General features: G+C 54.6%; 1 protein-coding gene across 2 annotated transcripts; it reads right to left on the reverse strand.

Moving 5' to 3' along the window:
• Positions 1–11,020: 11,020 nt before the first annotated feature.
• On the reverse strand, positions 11,021–22,151 carry SEMA3G (semaphorin 3G). Of its 2 annotated transcripts, none has more exons than XM_055413980.2 (16): positions 21,978–22,151; positions 20,083–20,243; positions 19,902–19,964; positions 19,629–19,748; positions 19,271–19,361; positions 19,028–19,144; positions 18,664–18,809; positions 18,346–18,460; positions 18,184–18,253; positions 17,759–17,903; positions 17,229–17,460; positions 17,035–17,126; positions 16,373–16,414; positions 15,201–15,429; positions 14,801–14,940; positions 11,021–13,491 (listed from the first exon to the last, which is right to left on the reverse strand). In XM_055413980.2, the coding sequence occupies exons 1-16, from the start codon at positions 22,084–22,086 to the stop codon at positions 13,054–13,056; spliced, it is 2,310 nt and encodes a 769-aa protein (XP_055269955.2). In that variant the 5' UTR covers positions 22,087–22,151; the 3' UTR covers positions 11,021–13,053. The 2 variants fall into 2 exon arrangements, with proteins under 2 accessions (XP_055269955.2, XP_055269954.2); XM_055413979.2 differs by having other exon boundaries at positions 11,021–13,494.
• Between the last annotated feature and the right edge of the window lie 2,087 nt (positions 22,152–24,238).

Here is a 24,238-nt window from a genome sequence, read left to right on the forward strand (position 1 = left end):
CCGTAGACGGAAGCCCACCAGGCTCCCCCGTCCCTGGGATTCTCCAGGCAAGAACACTGGAGTGGGTTGCCATTTCCTTCTCCAATGTGTGAAAGTGAAAAGTGAAAGTGAAGTCGCTCAGTCGTGTCCGACCCATTGCGACCCCACAGACTGCAGCCTACCAGGCTCCTCCATCCATGGGATTTTCCATTGCTATGGCTGTGTAATTGCTATTTACTACTGAGTCAAGTGGTATACTGTGTTTATTTTTCCTCTCCTGTACATTGTTTTTTCCTTTAAACAAATATTTCGTTTTTGCTATTTCAGTTCAGTCGCTCAGTCGTGTCCGACTCTCCGCGACCCCATGAATCACAGCACGCCAGGCCTCCCTGTCCATCACCAACTCCCGGAGTACACTCAAACTCATGTCCACAGAGTCGGTGATGCCATCCAGCCATCTCATTCTCCGTCGTCCCCTTCTCCTCCCGCCCCCAACCTTTCCCAGCATCAGAGTCTTTTCCAGTGAGTCATCTCGTCGCATGAGGTGGCCACAGTATTGCAGTTTCAGCTTTAGCATCAGTCCCTCCAATGAACATCCAGGATTGATCTCCTTTAGAATGGACTGGTTGGATCTCCTTGCAGTATAAGGGACTCTCAAGAGTCTTCTCCAACACCACAGTTCAAAAGCATCGATTCTTCGGCAATCAGCTTTCTTCACAGTCCAACTCTCACATCCATACATGACCACGGGAAAAACCATTGCCTTGACTAGACGGACCTTTGTTGGCAAAGTAATGTCTCTGCTTTTTAATATACTATCAAGGTTGGTCATAACTTTCCTTCCAAGGAGCAAGCGTCTTTTAATTTCATGGCTGCAATCAGCATCCGCAGTGATTTTGGAGCCCAAAAATATAAAGTCTGACACTGTTTCCACTGTTTTTCCATCTATTTCCCATGAAGTGATGGGACCAGATGCCATGATCTTTGTTTTCTGAATGTTGAGCTTCAAGCCAACCTTTTCACTCTCCTCTTTCACTTTCATCAAGAGGCTTTTGAGTTCCTCTTCACTTTCTGCCATAAGGGTAGTGTCATCTGCATATCTGAGGTTATTGATATTTCTCCCAGCAATCTTGATTCCAGCTTGTGCTTCTTCCAGCCCAGCGTTCCTCATGATGTACTCTGCATATAAGTTAAATAAGCAAGGTGACTTTACCCGTAGCTAATTCTTCCCATATATTCCACATGATCAATTGCCTGCAATTACAGTTTTCCTCATAGACTGAACATCAGATGGCTATGCACTTCTTTTCCGGAAGACCTGCCTCCCAGAGCCTGCCGCTTCTGAGCGTGCTGCTCATTGGGCCTTCTACCAGCTCCCCCATTACTCTGCCTTTTTTCATTTTCTCTCCCGCAAATTAGGGGACTCAGCGCTGTGCTTCCTAATCTGCTCATCCACGGACACTTTGTCAGAGATCTGCAAGTGACAAGAGGGGTTTCAAGTTATATTTTAAACAGCATTTTACCTATCTAAAGATTCAGCTCTTGCAGCAATAATTCACAACTGAAAGATACTTCCAAAATTAAGACATTAATTTCTTACAGAGCTTATATAACTTGGGTCACCAGGCATATTCTCAGACATCTGGGGTAATATCTTTTCCTTTAAAAAACAGTCCATTTCTATACTACTCAAGTGTGAGAAATACTATAGTAACTGAAAATAATGGCCCTCTATCAGCACCCTCTAAACTCCTGCTGCAGTGGGTGGCAGGTGGAGCTCACAGTGGGAGTGGGGAGGTGGGGTGCGTTTTGTCACCCAGACACTCAGTCGCCCGGTTTCTGTGAGCGGTTGGTGCCTATCAGAACAGTGCACATGTGTGCACACGCCCTTATTAACTTTATCATGGTGTGTTGTATACCCTTACTCTTCGTTGATGTTAATAGCTAGCCCCATTTTTGTGGGCTAGAAAGTCCAACTTTGACATGCCCTCTTCATCTGGGCTTAATCAGCCATTCTCAAATAACAGCTTTTTCCTTAAACTTTTAACTTGGGATAGTTTTCAAAGATTTAAAGTAAAATTGTGAAGATACTGCAGAGTCCCCACATACCTCAAGCCCAGTTTCCCCCATTAATGTCTTGCAGCAATATGGCACATTTGTGACAATTAATGAACCAATACTGATACATTCAGTTCAATTCAGTCGCTCAGTCCTGTCCGACTCTTTGCGACCCCTTGAATCACAGCACGCCAGGCCTCCCTGTCCATCACCAACTCCCGGAGTTCACTCAAACTCATGTCCATCGAGTCGGTGATGCCATCCAGCCATCTCATTCTCTGTCGTCCCCTTCTCCTCCTGCCCCCAGTCATTCCCAGCATCAGAGTCTTTTCCAGTGAGTCAACTCATCGCATGAGGTGGCCGAAGTATTGGAGTTTCAGCTTTAGCATCAGTCCTTCCAATGAACACCCAGGATTGATCTCCGTTAGAATGGACTGGTTGGATCTCCTTGCAGTCCAAGGGACTCTCAAGAGTCTTCTCCAACACCACAGTTCAAAAGCATCAATTCTTCGGCGATCAGCTTTCTTCACAGTCCGACTCTCACATCCATACATGACCACTGGAAAAACCATAGCCTTGACTAGACGGACCTTGGTTGGCAAAGTAATGTCTCTGCTTTTTAATATGCTATCTAGGTTGGTCATAACTTTCCTTCCAAGGAGTAAGCGTCTTTTAATTTCCTGGCTGCAATCAGCATCCACAGTGATTTTGGAGCCCAAAAAATAAAGTCTGACACTGTTTTCACTGTTTTCCCATCTATTTCCCATGAAGTGATGGGACCAGATGCCATGATCTTTGTTTTCTGAATGTTGAGCTTCAAGCCAACCTTTTCACTCTCCTCTTTTATTTTCATCAAGAGGCTTTTGAGCTCCTCTTCACTTTCTGCCATAAAGGTGGTGTCATCTGCATATCTGAGGTTATTAATATTTCTCCCAGCAATCTTGATTCCAACTTGTGCTTCTTCCAGCCCCAGCTACTGTTAACCAAATAAAGCTCATATTTTATTCAGATTTCATTAGTTTTTACCTAATGCCTTTTTTCTATTCTAGCCGCCCATCCAGGATACCACATTGCATTGAGTCATCCTGAGTCCTTAGGTTCCTCTTGGCTCTAACAGTTTGTCAGATTTTACTGGTTTTTGATGACCTTGACAGTTTTGAGGAGTATGGTCAGGTGTTTTGTTGAGGGCCCCTCAATTTGGATTTGTCTGATGTTTTTCTTATGATTAGGGCATCCACAATGGCTCAGCAGTAAAGAATCTACCTGCAATGCAGGAGACGCAGGATATGTGGGTTCTATCCCTGGACTGGGAAGATCCCCTGGAGTAGGAAGAGGCAACCCGCTACAGTATTCTTGATAGAAAATTCCCATGGACAGAGGAGTCTGGCAGGCTACAGTCCAAAGGATCTCAAAGAGTTGGACACAACTGAGCGACTGGAGCACACACACACTCATGGGTTTGGGGGAGGAAGACCACACAGGTAAAGTGCCATTTTTATCACATCAAATTGAAGTTATGACCAACCTTGATAGTATATTAAAAAGCAAAGACATTACTTTGCCAACATAGGTCCGTCTAGTCAAGGCTATGGTTTTTCCAGTGGTCATGTATGGATGTGAGAGTTGGACTGTGAAGAAAGCTGATCGCCGAAGAATTGATGCTTTTGAACTGTGGTGTTGGAGAAGACTCTTGAGAGTCCCTTGGACTGCAAGGAGATCCAACCAGTCCATTCTAACGGAGATCAATCCTGGGTGTTCATTGGAAGGACTGATGCTAAAGCTGAAACTCCAATACTTTGGCCACCTCATGCGACAAGTTGTCTCACTGGAAAAGACTCTGATGCTAGGAAAGGTTGGGGGCGGGAGGAGAAGGGGACGACAGAGAATGAGATGGCTGGATGGCATCACCGACTCAATGGACATGAGTTTGAGTGAACTCGGGAGTTGGTGATGGACAGGGAGGCCTGGCGTGCTGTGATTCATGGGGTCGCGGAGAGTCGGACACGACTGAGCGACTGAACTGAACTGAACTGATGATTAACCTAACTTATCCTTCTTGATGTTCATCTTGGTCATCTGGCCAAATTAGTGTTTGTCGAGAGAAAAGTCACTCCCTTTTCCCCCTTCATATACTGTAAATTTTGGAAAGAAGCCACTCTGTGCAGCCCACAATGAGTGGGGATTTATGTCCCCTCCCTCTTTAAGGACTGAGTGTCTACATACATTGTTTGGAGTTCTTCCGCATGGGAGATTTACCCGTCCTCTCCCACTTATTTACTCAACCATTTGTATCAGTGTGGAGTCATGGATACGTGGATTATACTTTGGGTTATAATCCAGTTCTACTTATTCTGTTGATTCTGCTTATTCAGGTTGTTCTAGCTTTGGCCACTGGGACTCCTGTGTCCTTTTCACATACTGCCATTATTGTGTTCCCTTTTGGTTTGGTTTTGTTTTGAGCACTTCTTTACTTTTTGGCCCTACAAGATAGCCCAGACTCATCTTGCACGATTTATTCATTTTTGGCTGGGTTGGGTCTCTGTTGTGGCATACAGGCTATCTCTAGTTGAGGCAAGTGGGGGGCTACCCTCTTGTCGCGGTGATGGGCTTCTCAGTGTGGCGGCTTCTGTTGCTGTGGAGCACAACCTCTAGGCGCTCGAGATTCAGTGATTGTGGCGCACAGTCTTAGCTGTCCCACAGCATGTGGGATCCTCCTGGACCAGGGCTTATACCCATGTTCCCTGAATTGGCGGGAGGACTCTTAACCACTGGACCACCAGGGAAGTCCCTCATCTTGAATATTTTAAATAGTTGTTTCCATAAATGGTGTATCTATGAGAATTACTGCTTTATAACTTAGGACCTAGAACAAATAGTTCACCTGGGGAGAATAGGAATAGATGTCAAATAAAATTTCCCCAGAGCACCTACTCCCCTTCTTACCTTTGTGGGAACCATGAACTGGGGCCAGAAACTTCAGAATCTCCTTATGTTTCCTTTTCTGCTCAACCACCCTCTTTCTTGTCAATTTGAATTTTTTACATTTGCCTTCCTCTCCATCCCACGGCCAGTGCTCAGCTCAAACCCTTTTGCCTCACAGGACGACAGCAAAAGCCTTCTCTCTGTATGGTTTCCTACATCCACTTGCTTTGCTGCATATCTATCCTTTTCCCTTCTGGCAATTGCCATAAAACATCTGCTAGCTCTTCTTTACTTAGGATGGCCCCCACTGAGATGGACATCTAGGGTCTTTCATGGGCACTCTGCCATGGCTACCCTGGCATAATGGGCCCTGAGCACGAGGCTTAGAGTCTAGAGAGCCATAACCTCTATCATTAGCCTGATGAATCCAGTGTAAGGGCCACTTCTTCATGCCGAGGCACTCCCTCTGAGCTCTGCTTGTACCCTTATGATAGCCTGTGCTGTTCTCCATCTGGTTCCATAATTGTCTCTCCCTCTAGATTGGAAGTCCCTGATAGGAAGGGACCTGTCTATCTTATTAACCATTCTCCCCCTCATGGTGTCTGGCTTGGGACCCCACATTCAGAGTCAGTTTGATGTCACCTGGATTATTCAGTTCAGTTCAGTCGCTCAGTTGTGTCTGACTCTTTGTGACCCCATGAATCACAGCACGCCAGGCCTCCCTGTCCATCACCAATGCCTGGAGTTCACTCAAACTCATGTCCATCGAGCTGGTGATGCCATCCAGCCATCTCATTCTCTGTCGTCCCCGTCTCCTCCCACCCCCAATCCCTCCCAGCATCAGAGTCTTTTCCAGTGAGTCATCTCATCGCATGAGGTGGCCAAAGTATTGGAGTTTCAGCTTTAGCATCAGTCCTTCCAATGAACACCCCAGGATTGATCTCCTTTAGCATGGACTGGTTGGATCTCCTTGCAGTCCAAGGGACTCTCAAGAGTCTTCTCCAACACCACAGTTCAAAAGCATCAATTCTTCGGCGATCATTCAGTTCAGTTCAATTCAGTTCAGTCGCTCAGTCGTGTCCGACTCTTTGTGACCCCATGAATCACAGCACGCCAGGCCTCCCTGTCCATCACCAACTCCCGGAGTTCACTCAAACTCATGTCCACAGAGTCAGTGATGCCATCCAGCCATCTCATTCTCTGTCGTCCCCGTCTCCTCCCGCCCCCAATCCCTCCCAGCATCAGAGATGTGCTCAAATCCTGCATTTACAAGCCTGTTGTTTTACTGTCAAACACCAGAGGGCACTGTGAGCACGTTGAGGAAGAAGATTCTAACCCTTTACACATGGAAGGTTGAGAAAGGCTTAGGAAATCTTCCATTTTAGGATTGCACAGGACTTACTGCTATTCAGGTGTTCTGAACACCTCCATTCAAGTTTATTCATGAGCTGTGCCCCTGTTATATTTAGAGATTAGTATAGACATGACAGTAACTTCTAAGTTACTAATGACACTTCATTAGGTCAGGGCCTTAGATAGGACTGCCTTCCAGATCTCTCTAGACCCAAAATGATCTTCCTAACCGCAGCTGCCCTCCTCTTACCCCTAAAAATGGGATCTCCCAATTCCAAGGGGATTGAGTAATATGGTTCTTTTCCTCTTCTGCCCTACCCTCCTGCTGTGTGCACACACACACACACACTCTGACATCAGGGTCTTTGGTTGGTGGTTCAAAGGCTCTGACTTCCTGCAGACAGAGCAGGAGGATGTTATGAGAAACAGCACCCCCATTGGCCCTGATCCCAGGGATATAGCATCAGCCCCCTGTGTGCTCCCAGACTGCCTGGAGGTGAGTTATAGCATCACAGGGTCCCTGATGTGATAAGGCTCCCTTACAGACCAAGCCAGGGAGCCCCATTGCAGAGGGGGTGGCTATTTGCAAGGGTCTCATGCCTTGTACATTTTTTCCAAAAAGCAGAATGGCAATTGCAGGCCATAAACCAAAGAGTTGATGTTTTTCAGAAAATAATCTCACTTTTCCCTGGCAAACCACCTCCAGCCCCCTGACATCCCTGAGTATGAGGCCTCAGTAGAGGGAGTGACGGAGAAGGCAATGGCAAGCCACTCCAGTACTATTGCCTAGAAAATCCCATGGATGGAGGAGCCTGGTAGGCTGCAGTCCGTGGGGTCGCTAAGGGTCGGACACGACTGAGCGACTTCACTTTCACTTTTCACTTTCCACTTTCACACATTGGAGAAGGAAATGGCAACCCACTCCAGTGTTCTTGCCTGGAGAATCTCAGGGACGGGGGAGCCTGGTGGGCTTCCGTCTATGGGGTCGTATAGAGTCGGACACGACTGAAGTGACTTAGCAGAGGGAGTGAAGCCCAGGAGCTCCTCCCCCTGGTCTTGGGTATAAACTCACTCCTGGAGCCTGCCCTGAAGTGCACCTCTGATAAACAGGAAGGCATGTGCGCCATCAGTGTCCGTCCCTCACAGAACATCTGAGACCTGTCTGGGCCATCAAAGCCATCCCCAGCCCCCAGGAGCATTCTGGAGGGGACTCTAGCCTCCCCAGAAACAATTCCCCATTGTGTCCCCCTACTTGGAAATGGTAGATTTGTAAACAGGCCCTTACTTTTAGGCAGATCCTGCTCTGGCTTTGTGCTAGTGTGTTGTTTTTTCTTCCCTGAACAATGTCCTTTCCAGTAGGGCCAGCCGTTCACACCATTGTCTGAGACCCTTGGACTACAGGAAACAGCACCAGATTCTTATCAGCTGCGGGGGGGCAGGCAGAGTGAACAGATGAGGTCATGCCCGTAAAGCAAGCTGCTGGTCTGCCACATCATTCTTCCACACCTTTATCTGTGAGGACGGAGCCCCCGTTGTCCCTCAAACTGGGAAGTCTGGGCTTTAAGTTTCTAATACTGTCTCCTCTATTTGATGGCAGACACCTGGACTCTGCTCTGGGCCCCTTGATTCACTTTGGAATCCTGTCCTGCCTGCAGCTGTCCCCTTGCCCTGGTCTTCCTTCTCTGCCCAGTGGGATGTCCTTGGCAGTGAAATACACCCTTGGGATGGGTTAGGTGCCCTCCAGTCATCTTCCTCTGTAGGGGATAGGAATTAAGACTGGCCTCCTGAGCCGTGTTTGTAGCAGAGTTCCTGAGTACACGCTACTAGCTGACTGCGGGAGGCCGAGTGTGAGCATGAGGGTGGGCGTCCCTTGCGAGGCCTCCCTGGAGACTGCAGCATTTCCCATCCTCGGTGGAAAATGATTTTTTTTTTTTTTTTAATAGGCTACATTGAGGAACCAGAAGTTTCCTTAATGAAAATCCAGCGGGGAAAGTGAAAGGCTCCATTAGGACACAGCCTCTAAGGAAGGGGAGGGTCAGCAGTGGTACCCACACAAAGGCGGGCTGGGGCTGTGCAGTGGGAAGTGGGCACGGGGCCACTTTCTTCATCTCCTATGCACCAGGAGGGCGGGTGAGTCCGGAAGAGAAGCCAGGGTGGAGGCCTAACAATCCCTGAGCTCCTTATCAGGTATTATATCCAAACCTAGCCCCACCCATTCATTCTCTCTGCACACCAGGGCCAAGTTTGTAATCTCAGATATCTCCCAGGGATTTGGTTTTGCTGCATGTTGAACTTTCTCCTCTCCAGAGCCCCTTGAGGCTGGGACTTGAGTGAGGTTGGGGTAGATCCTTAACTGGGGTGAAAACTGGCCTATGCTTGAACAGCTGGCTGCTACTTTTAAGGAGATGTGGCTGATGGGAGACACCTCAGTTTGCTGGACTGCAGAGCCCTGTGAGACCCACCTCACTCTAACCGCATCCCAGGTCCTTGCCAGCCCACAGAGAGGAAAACCTGGCAGGAGTCAGACCTGCCTCCTGATGGCTGCTGCCTGCCCACTCCTGCAGTCGGGGGATTCTAAGGGTGTCTGAGACCTGACCCCGGCTTAGCAAAGAAGCCATTTGAGAAAGTGAAAAGGGCTGTCTTCCTCCCTCATCCTGCCCCCACTCTGCCCCTAACCCTTGCTTAGAAACTAGTCTTGTGGACTACAGGACAGCCACAAGCTTGGAGTGAACCCTAACCCTCTGCAGAGGACCATGCCAGACCCAAGAGGAGCAGGAAGTGGGCTGGGGAGGCAGGCTGGGTGTGACAGGACAGGAGCCAGAGGCAGGGCAGAGTCCAGACCCAGGAACAGCAGACTGGCGGCTTGGCAGCCATGGGGTGTCAGGTCCTGCTGTGATGCTGGCCATGGGAAACCAAGATGTGTCTATTCCATCTGGGAAGTCAGGGCCTCCAGAGCTTATAGGCTTAGAAGGCAGAAGTTAATTAATTAATCTCACATGGAAAGGGAGGGAATTAATCAAACCAGCATTTCCCCCAAATATGCTCTTCAAAACATTAGAAACGTGAAATAGCAGCTGCTCCATGGGGGAAAAAAGGGGGGAGTTGGCTAGAGGACCACATGTTTTGGAAGATCATATAGCACAGAGTAGACATGCAGGTTAATGAGGAATCATTGTGGGTTCCTCAGGAGCTTCACAGGGCAAGCAAGTAGGCAGTGCACAGCTCTGTGGGGCTACGGGGACAGAAATCCCGTGTTTATCTGACTATTGTCAAGGATCTCATGAGACAGTTGTTCCAAAGGACACCATTTTGGACGTCATTTGACTAACCCCTTTCTCGAAGCCCCTTTCCAGCTCTAGACCTGTTTGAGAAATCATGAAACAGGCCCAAAGACCAGGGGAAGTATAAGACTTAGAGGAAAAATCTGGGAGCAGAAGATAGAGTGAAATCCCTGAGGCAGGAAATAGGGCTCCAGATGGCGGGGGGGCAGGGGGGGGGGAATTGGAGGGGTGGGGGTGGTGAGGGGCTGAGGGGAGTCCAGGCCCAGGGGGTCATCAAGGAATGAATGGTGGTGATGTGGGAGCAGAGACACCAAGCATCCCAGGGGAGAAGGGGGCTCCCTTCCTATTCACACACCCACCTAGCCCAGCAGTCTACACCACACGGTGCTCTGATGAGGCTTCTCAGATGGTGGTGGTGGCCTGGGGCCAGGCAACAGGGTTTCATTTTCTCTGAGGCCTGGGTGCTTGTGCACGGTCCAGGGGCAAAAGCAGGGGTCCTGCTCCAGGGCCGGGGTTGCAAGATGGGACTAATGACTGATGACTGTTAAGCCTACTAGTCCATAGCATGGGTTGAAGGGCCCATCCAAGCAAAAGGCTAGGCTCTGTGATGACTTGGGGTGATGTCCTTCCTATTTCTAAAGCAACCCTGCCCTTTCCTATCTCCCTGCGGCACCAGTGGAGTCTGCTCTTGGGGCAGGGGCATGATGTCACGGGGCGTAGTGGGGCTGGGGGAGAGGTGCCTCCTGCAGCCTGCACATTAGTTCAGACTCAGTGGCTCCCCCTCCTCTCCCAAAGCTGCAGCTCCCACAGCACAGCCTGCCCGCCCCCCGTCCCCCTACTCCCACCCCCGCTGCCAGCAAGAGCACAGTGGCCTTAATATACGTTGGTATGTGGCTGATGAAGACAGGCGCCAGGCCAAATGTTGCTGTCACAAAGTCAAGTGTTATTGTGAAAAAGGAGCAGGGCTGCCTACGTGCCAGCTGCCCTTTGCCAGCATTTTTTTTTCCTGGCTCAACATCTTTCTGAAGTTCCAAGAAGTCTCAGAAGCCCATGGGATGGGATTTTCCTAATTTAATAAGCAATCTCAGCCTCATAGGCAAAGCCCTCTGACTTCTTCCTTCCTCTGATACCCATCTCCTTGCCTTTTAGAAAAAACCACCCACGGTGTTTTCTCGCTTCTGGAATGGACAGGGAAGGCCCCTCATTTACAGCTCACATGAATGGCATCAGTCAGTTTAGTACAGAAATACACAGACACAATAGTGATATAATTACGTGATATAAATATTAGCTTCATCCCTTTCCCTGTAGGTTGTGTGGAAAACCCCTGCACTCTCCTCACCAGCGCTAAGGGGCGGTGACGATATAAAGAACAATGGTAATTATGAGAAGTGTGCTTTGAAGACAGAGCAACCACGAGGCCCATCTCGACAGATGAATACAAAAATAGAATTCACACATAGAGGCATTTCCAGGAGTGAATAACACAAGGTACCATGGGGATGGCGGGGTGGAGGTCAGTCGAAGCTGTCCATGTTTTCCAAGTGAAGGTGTTCCTTGTCAGGATTTTGGACTCCTCCCTCCATTTTCCAGAGTAACTTCCCCAGGGGACCCAGCCTAGTTGCCACTGAAAAAACCTGGGATACAGGGGCAGAGCTGCTTGCGGGGTTCTGGGCTCTCCTCCTACGCTCTTCCACAGCCTCTGTCTTCTCTTCCCCTCTCTTCTCCGGTCCCCTCCCCACGGGGCTCCTCCTCTGCTTTTACCCGCTGACATCCCAGCCACAACTGCCCCTGGCTGGAGTTTTCCCACAGTGCTGGAAGGTTAACCTCAGGACACATCTGGTTCACTTGCCATGCAAAGAGGGGAAGGGGCCTATTTCAGATCCCAGTTCCCTAGAGGTGGTAGGAACCAGGAGGTGGGGAGTGGAGGTGGGGCTCAGATACAATCCAAGGCAAACACAGTCTGGGTTTGAGTTCAGTGGGGCAGGAAGCCCTGTCTTTTTATCTGTGTTTTCCCCCCCTTCCTTCATCTTGGTTTTTAATCGAGGGAATCTTGAACCTGAGGCTCTTGTCCCCCTCCTGTCCATTTTGTGCGTCACTGACTTGTTCATATGCAGGCTGGGAACAACTTTTCATTTAGTCCTCCTCCTCCTCCATGCTCCCCAGCCCAAGAAACACATTACTGTGAATGGCAAAAACACCTCCCTACACACCCAGACAGAATGTGTCCTGGCTACCTGAGCCAGCAGCACCCCCCAAGAACCAGCAGGCCTTAGCAGCCTTAAAGAAAAATACAGGCTTCATAAATGAACCACCCATGACAAACCCTTATTTAGCAGAAAGCAAAGATCCGAGGGTGGGAAACCTCTGACTGCTGAGCTGATTGACGCCTTCTGGGGGCCTTGAGAATTCCTGCTCCTGGGTCCCATAGCCGGTCCTAGGGTCTCCTGACCTCTCCCCATCTCAGTCCTCTGTGGCCCCCTAGGCTGAGTGCTGCCTTTTGTTTTCACCACACAGCTTGCTCACCCAGCTGCCGCGTCCCCACCCTCCCAGACTGTGTGCAAGCTTGCCCTGGGAAAGACAGCCCACTCCTCTAAATACCCCAAATCCCCTCTCCCTATCTCCTAGTCCACAAAGATGAGGGACAGCTTCTCCGAGAATTCACCCTCTCCCTGCTCGTCAACATGGAGACCCTGATGGTGGGGAGAGGCCATCCCATCAGGAGGGGGTGGGCATCCCAGGAAACATGCCTGGCAGCAACGGGACCTGGGGCAGCAAAGTTAGGCTGGGAGGTTCAGGGAGCTCTAGCAGCCTGTGCTTCTGTGATTTTGGGACAGAGAAGAGCGGGTGGGCGGTGGCAGGCAACCACCAAGACATCAGGGCACAAAGTGGGAGGGGGTTCTTGCTGTTCCACCTTCTCAGCGCCTCCACGTTCCCTCCCCACCTCAGCCAGGGTAGGTCTTCTTAGGGGGTGCTAGCTGAGGGGCAACTTCCACCCTCCTCGTCTGCCTGAGGGCCCACTGCCCAGACACCACCTCAGCCGCACCCACTCACCCACTCTAAGGGTCACTCAGAATGGCCATTGTTCTGCAGGCTGGGTAAGAACCACCCAACCCTCTCGCCTCTGGGCACAAGCGGAAACGTGCTGTGGGAGCCTTGCTCGAGAACAAATAGCAGGCCCACAGGGGTTGCCAGCAGCCAGAGGGTGTTGACTCCCGCCTGGGACTGAGAGCCCAGAGAGGGACAAGGAACAGGCCTGGGACATAGGGCCCTCCATAAGACCCCAGCCTATCCTGCGAGTGGCCTGGTAGGGGCCTGGGGACAGAGATTCTATCTCTAAGAGGCCATCAGGCATGTTAACCCCCTCTGCCCTAGCTGGGTGGGTGGGAGATGCTGGGGGCTGCTGCTGGCCACTCGGCCCATCCAGACCACCCCCTCCTCCTCCCTCCTCTATGTGGCCTCATACCTCCCGGGGTGTCCGATTGCGCTCAGCCTGCACCCGGCTCTTCACCTTCTTGCCCAGCTCCAGCCCCACCCAGCTCTTGCCCTTGGCCTGTTTGCCACGGCTGCGGCTGCGGGAGGGGCACCACGCTCGCTCACAGTACTCATCCACCCGGGGCAGGTTGGCGAAGCCGATGAGCTGCATGATGTCCTTATACCAGGCCTTGGAGGGGGTGGAGGCAGGGCCGCCTCGGGCTGTGGGCTCCTCTGGCCTCGGCTCCCGGGGGAACAGAATGTCAAGCTGTGCAGGCACAATCACCTCCAGAGCCAGGTGGACCACCACCTGGGAGAAGCCATGCTCCAGCGTCATGCAGGTATAGGTGCCCGCATCCAGGCGGTTGAGCCTGCGGAACAGCAGCCCCTGCTCTGTTTGCAGGACGCGCTCGTCGGTCTTCACCTGCTGGAGGTGTGGGAAGGCGTGAGGGTGCCTGGAACAGCGCTTGCCCCATCAACTTCTCTGCCCCTTGCTTTTCCACATTTGCCATCTCAGGGCTCATCCTCCCTTTCCCAGCAGCATGGCAGGCTCAGCGTCCTTGACTGAACTAACTGCCAGCAGGGCCTCACTTTCCCAGAACCCAGGACAGGGCCTGCAGAGGGGGCTTCTCAAAGATTTGATGGACTGGTTTCTCCCCTCGTCAGAGCTCTGGAGCCCCTATCTTGGCCTTGGGGGCCCCTGGCACACATTCCCAGAGAACAGAGAGTGTTAAAGGGTATTTATGGGCTTTTTCTCAAGTCGGGGCTACACCCGCAGCCCCAAGACTAAAACTCCGCTGCACTTGACACCGTGCAGAGTTCTCCCTGTCTTGGGCTGCACTGCTCACTCCCCCTACATTGCAGCACCCACAGGCCCATCACGGTGTGGGAGGTGGAGCATAGTTCCGATCCGACCCGTCTTTGGCCTGGACCCTGTCTGGGCTTTAGTCCGCACATGTGTACGTTGAGGCTGCAATGCTTGGGCCTGGCCCTGCCCTCCCAGGGAGACTTCTCAGTGCCCAGCCCAACAGCTGGCCCAAGGCTGGCCTCCCCCAGTTCTCAAGCTGGGAGGAGAGCCCCTCCTATAATCAACCCACTCCCTCCCCTTCCCTATCCGTGGGAGCAGCTTAAGAATGGTTCTTCACCCTGCCCCCACCCACGCCCATGCTCAGGCCCCAGACTGAAGCCATCTCTGGGGCTGACAGACTTTTCTGGATGGGGGAGGAGAGGGCCTGGGCAGACAGCTGGACTCTAGGGAGGAAGTGAGGGGCCAGGCAGTGTGTACTTGTGTGTGTGTGTGTATCTGTGTGTGTGTGTGTGTGTGTGTGTGTGGTGGAGCTGTATGTGCAAGGACCAGTGGTCAGGGGCCCAGGCCTCCTAGGGTGAAGGAAGACCCTGAGGAAGAGACCCCTTCAAAGATGAGCCGTATGTGTAAGCATGGGGGCCTTCCTGACCAGCCCAGACCCCCTTCCCTCTCCGCCATCTCTGCTACGCCCTCTCAGACAGAGCCCAGCCCAGTGCTTGGGGATTTGTGGGCTGCCTGTCACTGGAGAAATCCTACCACATCTGGCCTGGGTGTTCCCAGATGGCAGGAACAGGGGCACCTCCTTCTAGGCACCCCAGGGGCCTGATACATACTTTCCTTAGGTTGATCTTGGCAGGTTCCCCCCGCGGGTTCAGGGAGGGGTGTGACCTCAGGACACATGCAGGCTGGAGCCAGGGTCCTCACTCACCTGGTCAGGCCGCCCGTCCCCGGGCCTCTGTAAGAACCAACGCACGGCAGCCTGTGGGGACCTGGGCAGGCACTCTAGGAAGGTGCTGTTGTGCTCTGTGCCGTAGACAGTGGTGGTCACCACGAGTCCTGCAGTCTCCTCTGGGGGAGATTTGGAAATGGGCTCCGCTCAGGAGCTATAAGACCCCCAGGATCCCCCAACGAATGTGACAGGCACTAGGCATCTCCTGATCCCTAAGCCCCTCTCTCTGTCCAAAGACCCTGCACCCATGGACTGACAGGAGTTACACACATGGAGAAACTGAGCACTGCTTGTGACTGCAGGACCAGCCTGAGCCACACTTCACAGGGGTGACTCGGTGCCCCGTGAGAGGGAACCCCTCACACCCTCTGCTGCTCACCCTCCTGGCTCTGGCCCAGGCACTGCAGGGCAGGGTTGCCATGCCGGATGTCCTGGCGGCGGAAGCGGCGCTTGCTGGTGCCGGGCCGGTAGCGGGTGCAGGAGGCACCGTCCCAGGCGCAGTAGGGGTCCCGGGCCAGGCAGCACTCCGCACAGGCACTGCCATATGTCTCACACTGGTGCAGCTGCAACCGGGCCACACCCAGCCTTGAGCCCACGTATAGCATTTGCTGGGAGGGACACAGGCAGAGCCCGAGGTGAGTCTGTGCTCCACACAGAAGCAGCTAGGCTCTCAGCCCCCTCAGTACTCCTGAGACTCCTGACATTTCCAAGAGTCTTTCAGAACCTCTTGAGTGCATTCCCAGAATAAAAAATGTTTATCACCCTGAAACTGCAATACTTTGGTCACCTCATGCGATGAGTTGTCTCACTGGAAAAGACTCTGATGCTAGGAAAGGTTGGGGGCGGGAGGAGAAGGGGACGACCGAGAATGAGATGGCTGGATGGCATCACCGACTCTGTGGACATGAGTTTGAGTGAACTCCGGGAGTTGGTGATGGACAGGGAGGCCTGGCGTGCTGTGATTCATGGGGTCGCGGAGAGTTGGACACGACTGAGCGACTGAACTGAACTGATCTACATCGGATCCTATGCTAGGGCATGGAGGAGATGGGGCACATCTGGGGTCTTTTCTCTACAGGGCTTTCCACACCCTCCCAGCAGCAGAGCTTTGCCCTCTACCCCAGTGGCCTTGCCTCTGACTTTAGAGGTGAACTCTGCCTTGAGCAGTCCTAGCACAAAAGTTGAGATTTACCCAAACATAAACTGGGGCAGATGAACTTGGGGAGATTTTGCCACTTGCAAAAGGACACACAGATGTCTCTGAAATCTGTTTGATGTAAAATCTGGATCCTGTTTTCAAGCATGTTTTTGTCTGCCCTGAGTTGCTGGCCTTTATGGACCTCCCCTTATCTGAACACAGGCTCACTTACTGAGGGCCTCCCACTGCCCATGGGTTTCATGCATGGGAATCTCAGCTCCCAGCTGAACTCTCAACCCTCATTGCAGGGCCTAATCAGGCAGCCCCAGGGCCTGCTGGGAAACAGCAGGGCTCAGGGAAACTTCAGGAGATCAGAGGAAGGAGGATTTGGCAGCCACGGCAGCTGCTCTTACCCTTTTGACGGAGATCTCCATCTCAGTGATGGGTGTTGGCACCTGGGAAAGAAGCGAGACCTCCCCTGAATCCCTGCTTTCAGCCTCTTCCAGCCTCTGAGTGATAGCCATCTTTTCCCCAGGTCAGTGCACTCCCTGGCAACTAAGGCCAGATGGTCTTTCCCACACACATCGTGTTTTAGAAAGGTCCCCTCTCCCTGGCTGGCCTCCAAGGCTTGGCTAAAAGCACAAAGCTCTGGTGTCCCCTCCCACAGCCCTGTCCCCCAGCAATGAGGCAGCTATCCCAAATCACCCATTCCACCCACTTGGGGAAGCTCACCAGTTCCCCACACACAGACAACCCCCCGCCTGACTCTATAGAGGGGTCAACAGAACCCCTTGGGGTGTCAGTCACCCCTCACTGTAACTTGAGCCTGGCAGGGCCTTGGCCATCTGTCCCTGGGCCCCCCACCTCTCAGCTCACAAACCGCGTCTCCAGGCCCACAGTCATTTAGAAGCGTCAACAAGGCCTCTGTGATAGTGAGGCCCAGTGCCCACTGACTTCGGGTTCAGTAAAGACAAGCCCATTTCCCTCCTGCACTTTGCTCCTGCTTCCTTGCAGCCAGGCCTTGACACAGGGATGGAGTCTGAGGGAACCCTCCTCATCCGTTCCCCTTGCTCACCTTAAACACCTGGAGCTCTTCCAGAACTACTTCCTCAGGCTCTGCAGAGCCCCCCACCTGGAGGGCAATGACCTTGAGCACGGACCCTGAGTCTGGGGCAGGGGAGGAGGGGTCAGTGGGATAGGAAGGGGCAGAGGGGCAGCTCAGGTCCCTGCACACCTCCCCTGCCCGGCCATCCCATGCAGCCCGCCTACCAGTCCCCAGAAAGATGACGTCGTAGGTCCCGTCCTCTGCCTCCACACGGTCCACCACGATCTGACGTAGCTGCTGGGCCAGATGGGTTTTGACAAGGACAGGGCGACCCCGCCGGGGACGCACGGGCCGGAACATAAGTGGGTGGGCTCGGGCAAACTGCAGCACCTCATCCGGGTAGTCCTTGGTGCTGCCAAAGGGTCTTCCTGGCTGTGCAGTCATCTTACTGGGACACTGTAGGCCGTGGCAAAGGGAGTGCCTGAAGCCTCCTGGGTTGTCACATTCCCCACCCCCAATCTGTGTCTAGACTCCACTGGCTGTCCACACCAGCCTCCAAGGGACAGCTTGTGGACCCTTTGTGCTGTATGAGAGACTCCTCAGTGTAGTCAGGGCTCCGCTCCCTTCCTCACCCCACCCAGCACAGCTGCTGCCCTGGGGCTTCGCGCAGACCCACGCCTGTCCTTGGCATCTAGAGCCCCTCCCGGCATCTACTCAGCCCTCTTCCCTGCCCTGGTCCCAGGCAGATACGCACCATGCCAGGACGTGGAAAGGGCACTTTGCCCCCATAGGGCCCCCATTGGTGCTGGGGACCATCTTGGTGGGCAAAGGGCCCCTTGAAGACCTCCCAGATATCAGCCATGTGGTACACACAGACAGCATAGCCCTGGAACACAGCACTGCAGAGGACAGACAGGGATAGTCAGGCCAGGGAGGCTCTCAGAGACAGGAAGGGGGCAGCCTAGTTCCACAGGGAGGATAGAGGATGATGGTGCCTGCAGTCAGCAGAGATGGGAAAACAAGGACACCCAGGCAAAGAATACAGCCACGGAGTCACTGAGTCAGGGACAGAGTCAGGGACCCCTGGCTAGGCTGGGATGTGAGAGCAGGGGCTCAACAGGGGAGGCCAGGGTGCAGAGACAGGGCCGGGGGTGTGGTGTGGGGAGGCCATCTGCCCACCTGACCGTGCTGAACAGAGCGTACACCTCCAGGCTCTTTCCTGAGTTGGGCCACAGCAGGAACACGTCCTCTGGGAGACAGAAGGCCACCGCCAGTGCCCCCCACTCACGGGCTCTGAGCCCCCTCCAACCCTCACCCCACATGCTCTGGCCATGCCCTTACCCAGCTGGTCGAAGTGGGTCTCGGCACCGCCAGGGCCAGGCACGGAGCAGAGCAGCCTGGCCTTGAGGAAGGTGCTCCATTTGTTCACCAGCACCCGCTGGCCGCCCGCGTCATTCTGGGGGGTGGGGGCCAGTCAGCCTTGGGGCCCGAGGACAGGCCTGCCCCCTTTCCTGCTCCTCCACCCCCACCCTTGGAGGGAGGCGTGGATGTCAGCCCCACACCCTCGCCTCAGTTTGCCTGCTGTCTCAGGCGGGGACAGGGCTGGGAAGACGTGTATGGCCAGGATTCCAACCTCACTGTCCCTTCCACAGCTCTCACCACGCAGACCCGGCCCACTCGGCTGACAGTGACACGGCCCGGGCCTCCGTCAGGCGAGGGGACCGTCTCCGAGAAGAAGAAGTACACCTTGTCATCGTCCGGGTCGGAATTGTCAGGGATCCGGGCGGCCAGCACAAACCTGGGGTCTGGGAGGTAACAGGGAGGAGTTGGTAGGGCCTTCACGGGGAGGAACAGGGCAGGGGTGAGCCAATGAGGAGGAGACAGGGCACAGGCACCCCAGACCCCACTGGGTCTCAGGGGGTGGATGGGGATGGGCTGTCCCTTCGGTCCCCACCCCCTCCTCACTGCCAGTGCCAGGGGCAGAACCCAGTCAGCCTTGCCCTTCTCAGAGCCCTGAGCTCACCGTGCAGGAGGTTCTGGTCAGAGTCGGAACGCAAGGCTGGTCGGGGACCTCCGGTCCGGAAGATCATGGCCTCATGCCCCAGGAAGTCGGCATTGAGGCCTGTGTACAGCTCCCCTCCTAGGGTTGGGGTAGGGGGCAGAGTCAGGGGAGGAGGGCCAGGCCCTGAACCCGGCCCATCCCTTCTCAATGATGCTGGCCAACCCCCACCTTTGTCCTGCCGGCCCTGGCCTGGGTATCACCCACCTACAAAGGTGCTGGCGAAGGGACGACTGGGCTCGTGTGGGCATCTCCCCCTCCCGCTTTCCATGCTTCGGGGCTCCAGGTGGAGCACATGCTGGGGAGAGGGAGGGAGGGAGAGGTGTTACCTGGGAAAGCAGTGCCAGCCCCCTACCCTGGCAGTGGCCATTGCGTGCAGCTGGACAGTGGGCGTGGGTGGAAGGCGCCCTCATTCAGGACCTTGCCAGTAGGGGTGGCTCCCTGGCACAAAGGCGCCTTTCAGGCTCTGACCCCTCTGCCCTGACCCAGGCTCAATGGGTAGAATTCAGACAGCAGGAGGAAATGTCACAGCTTCCCAGCCCTTTGTGGGGCCGCTGCAGCTCACCTCTCCACGATGCCCAACAGCAAGAAGAGCACAGGTGGGCTGGAAGGCGCCAGTGCCACACGCCAGCAGGTGAGTCCGGTTGTGGGGGTGCAGCACCCGTACAAAGTTGGCGCACTCCACCTAGGGGAGGTGGGGGGGATGGATCTTGGGTGAGGGGAGATTCTACTAGACCATCAAGATCTGTTCCACGTGGCCCCAGTTCAGGCACCTGGGGAGCAGCCCCGGCCTGGGTGTTGGTCAGGGTGGGGGACAGCCCCTCCTGATAGCACTCACCAAAGGATCTCTTCCCTTGTGAATGCACTCGTCTCTCTGTCCGGGCTGTGGTGGCCACAGGACCTGAAACACAGCCAGCCTGGCTGACCCCTGACCTCACAGCCTCTGTTGCCCCAGTCAGCCTCCCATCTGGAGTCACCTAGCCCTCAGAGAGAGTTGCTTCCCAAACAGTCCAGCTCACCTCCCGGGGATCCGGCCATGTCTGGTCCAACCGCAGAGAGTAGATGGCATCACGGCCGCCCAGAAACAGGCGGTCCCGGTACTCATCCAGGTAAAGGGCCCGAAGGTCCAGGGAGCCCCGGGGGCCCAGAAAAAGGGCAGAGCGGTTGGCAGATAGGAGGTCTAGGAGGGAGCCGAGGGAGGGCGTCAGAGCTGCTGCTCAGCCCACTTCTCCATCCAGTGTGTGGAGGTGGAGGGTTCCAGCTGTGCATCCACCGCCCCCCACACACTCACATCTGGAAAATGTTTCCATTCACAGGGCTGCTGGAGGGCTTCTGGGAAGTGACTCCTGGGGGTGGGTGGGACAGGGGACTCAGAGCCCCCCACCCAGCCCAGACCACCCAGAGGCCTGCCCTCTTTCCCTCCACGGCCCCCTGGTCTTCAGTTCACATCTCCTTCCCCTGGCCCATCTGTGCTCTACTGGCTCCTCAAGGAAGATGGCCCCACCAGCAGAACTTATGGCTGCAAGTTGGGTGAAGTGCTGGGAGAGCCTGGAGGAAGGCTGGGTGGTCTGAGCAGCATCCAACGCTGACTCAGTGGGACAGGCAGACAGACAGGGGAGAGCGTTCCCAGCAGAGGGAGCATCTGCTTAAGGTCTGGGTGTGGGAGAGGCCAGGTACGGCCAGGTGGATCTCTAGGCTCTGGTCCAAGGATATGGCTAAAGAGGGTTTTCTCCTCCATAGACGCTGCCTACTCAGGAATGGAGGTGGCTGTCTTCAGATGATCCCAGGAGGTGGGAGTCCTGAATTAGGTCCTTGGGGTCCAGCTAGGTAGCTGGAGGAGATGGGTGTGCAAACAAACAGCAGGATGTCTGGCCACCCTTGGGGAGGGGGGATATCCAAGCCTGCCCCAAAGGTCATCTTTTCTATCCCCAAATTCATTAACAGCCTCTTCCAGGAAGCCTTCCATGACTGACAGTACTTTGGAGTAGATTTGCCCTATTTGGACCTTTTCTTGTAGCCTGACTTCCCCAAAGCCACAGCTCCCAGGGCAGGATCCCATTCCACCCCCTCCTCCCCACCCCAACCACCACCACACTCCCTTCAGACTCCAGAGTGGAGCCATGTCCCCTGCCCCCGCCCCAACTCTCCAGAGAAGGCCTGAGTCTCGCCCCTTAGACTGGGGTTCCTGGGGGAAGGTGACCATCCCTCTGGTTTCCCCAGGAAGAAAGCTCTGTGGCAAGCCTGTGTCTCATCAGGTTCAGAAGAGGCTTGTGCCAGCTGCAACACAACATGCCAGGTTAGGTCTGCAGAGCAACCTCCCGGACCAGGATGGGCAAAGAAGGGAAGCTACACAGAGCCTCATGGGTGGAGGGCAGAGAAAAGGCCAGCATTACAAAGTGGGCTGCCAGAGGTAGGAGTGGGAACAGGGTGTGGGGATCGGCTGAGGGGCCCTGCTGCAGGGCGGACGGGACGAGAGGGACAGGATGCTGCCCTCTTCCCCACTGTCCGCCCTGGGCAAGGAGCCCAGCTGAGAGCAGACAGATCCTCCAGACTTGCCCTCTCTGTCCCCTCCCCATCTCTCTCTGCCCGTTTCTGCTGAGCTCCCTCTCCTTTCCTCTACAGCCCCCTCACTCAGGTTCTCCCCCAGTGTGTCTCTGTCTCCCACCTCTACCCTGGTCCCATCTGCCAGGATTGGTCCCCCTCCCCCTGCCTTCCTCCCAGGAGCCTCTGGTGGCCAGCAGGGAGCACATGGCCGGGAATAACTGTAAAGTCCTCCCTGCAGGCTGTGCTCGGAGTGGCTGAATCCCCCCTCCGGCTGGCAGAACAGACTGCCTGGGGCTGGCTAGAGTCCCGCACCTGGGGTATAGCAGGGTCGGGGGCTCCATGGACATGCACACACAGTGCACTGCCCTACCTCGGAAGGAGAGCCGCAGGCGGGGCACGCTGGGGCCGGGGCTGGGACTGCTCCCCCGGAGGAGGAGGCCCCCCAGGAGGCAGCAGACGGCCCAGGCTGAGGGGGCCATGCCGAGGAACGGGGGCACTGAGCTGCTAGCAGAGCTGCCCTGGGTCCCGCTGCTGCTGCTGGTTGTAGTTTGTTCAGTTGCCGCCAGGCCTGCTTCTGCTACTTATAAGGCAGCGGCTCCACCCCGTCCAAGGCGGGGAGGAAGAGGGAGGGGTCAAGTGCCCCGCCATCCACCTGCAGCCTCTCCCTCCACCTCGGCTGGCCCAGTTGGTGGCTCTGTGTCAGAATAGCTGGTTCTCCATTTGGGAGGCATTTTTCCTGGCCAGGCTATGGATGGTTTATATGAAAATGCCCATAAACCCAAGTCCCTCGGCTCTAGCAAAATGTCAAGGGGGAGAGATAGCCTGGAAGGGAGATCAGAGGTTGATGAGCTGGGTGGGTGGTCTAGCTGGGCTCTCTTTTACTCCTTGCCCCTCCACTGCCCATGACAGAGTCCCCCCATGGGCTGATTCTGTGCCCAGGTCCCTGACACCAAGAGTCCAGCCCCCTGAAGCCTTGGCCTGGCTCCCCAGCTCCCCTGGCAGGGCCCAAGTTGCCTAGGGGTACTCATTCCAGCCCAAGGGACTCTGTGCTTTGGAAGAGGACTTGAGGTCTGGCCACACTTTACAGATCTGAAATTGGCAACAGATGAATGGCCAGACTTCTCCACCCAGGCCTATTCCTGTCTGGCCTCCAGGCCCCGCATCCCATTTCACTGGGTCGGGGAACAGGATTCACTTTGTGCCAGAGAAGCCCCCTTTGCCCTGCCTCCCTCCTTGAGTTCTCCCAGAGCCCCAGGGCCCAGAGCATCACCAGGTGAGTGGTGGCTTCTTCCCAGACTGCCTGCCTGTAAGCCCTATAGCTATGGTTCTTCCAGAGTGAAGGTAGGGGGAGGGTGCTCATACCCCAATTCCCTCTGCTCTGAGCGCTGATCGAGGGGACAGGAGAGTCACAGAAGAGCGACAAGAGGGGAGATGAGGCTGAGAGGCTGAATAAGGACCCTCGCGGAGAACCCCCCACATCCCCTCAACAGTAGTTCCTGTCTCCACCCTCCACAGCTGCCACTCCACCCCATTCCAGACCCCTGCACTCAGAATCTGAAGCCTTGGGTGCTAAGATTTCAACCTTGAGCCAGAATCTTGGTACTCCCAGGATTCTAGAAACTTTTGTAAGTTAGGCCTCCTGGAGAGACTAGCCTGAACCCTCAAATGGCATCAGAGAATGAAAGAGGTGGTCCAGGCCACATAGCAGCCTGAGAACAGGACTTGTTCTGTCCTGCCCCTTTGCTCCTAAAGGTACTGGGATCCCACCTCCCTTTCTAGCTCATTTCTAAAAGGGAAATAGATCAATCTCTTTTTCTCTTTTTTTTTTTTTTAATTTTGGAAACAAATCAGTCTCTTGAGTCAGCATGAGAAGGACTCAGGGACCTGGAAACCTGTCTCCCTCTCCCCATCCCCTCTAGAAATATATGTGCCTCCTGACCTGGGATTGAGCAAGGGTCTACTCAGGGAGGCCATTCTTCCTCTGGATCCCCTGAAGAAACTTGGGCAAGGCCCTTCCCTCTCTGGGTCTCAGTCTTCTCCTTCCAGAGCCAGGGAGCAGTCACCATAGGGGTACCAGGCTCTATAAACTGGTGAGAGATGCTGGTGCAGCAGCTGCCATGATGGTGCATATCCTGGGTCTTCGGAAGGGTGGCGTCCCTCTGCATCCATCTCCCCGGGGAGATGTTTCAGCCTGTCAGGGCCAATGTCTAGCTGGAGATTGAGCTGGACAGCCCCTCAACCAGCATGTGGCTACCAGCTGTGGGCGGGAGGCCCAACGACTCAGCCTGCCAGCTCACCCTGGGGATCTAAGCTCAGCCAGGCCCCCAGCTGTGACTGCAGGGGAGGCCTGGGTTTACTTGGGCAGGATGTGGGGGCAGCCCATTCCACACTGCAGAAAAGCAGCCCGTGGCAGGGGCTGAACTTGTGTGGCCTCACCAGGTCCTCTTCCTCTCTGGGCCTGGTTCCCAGTCTAGGAAGGGGGGTTAAGGATCTTCTATAAAGATCTCTGCTTGCAGGGAATTTCCTGGTGATCCAGTGGTTAGGACTCCATACTTTCATTGCTGAGGACTTGAGTTCTATCCCTGGTCCAGGAACTAAGATCCCACAAGTTGTGTGGCGTGGCCAAACAAA

The sequence above is a fragment of the Moschus berezovskii genome, chromosome 24 (genome assembly GCF_049115385.1).
Source record: "Moschus berezovskii isolate FMDL1 chromosome 24, NW_MosBer_1.0, whole genome shotgun sequence".
In the NCBI taxonomy this organism is placed as follows: Eukaryota; Metazoa; Chordata; class Mammalia; order Artiodactyla; family Moschidae; genus Moschus; species Moschus berezovskii.

Bases quoted from the DNA above. Each gene is read 5' to 3' on its own strand.
- SEMA3G (XM_055413979.2), bottom strand. From the start codon at position 22,086: ATGGCCCCCTCAGCCTGGGCCGTCTGCTGCCTCCTGGGGGGCCTCCTC. The intron at 18,810-19,027 runs GTGAGCTCAGGG...GTTACCTCCCAG, and splicing joins TGACCAGAACCTCCTGCACG to ACCCCAGGTTTGTGCTGGCC. The intron at 18,254-18,345 runs GTAAGGGCATGG...TCTGTCTCCCAG, and splicing joins GACCCACTTCGACCAGCTGG to AGGACGTGTTCCTGCTGTGG.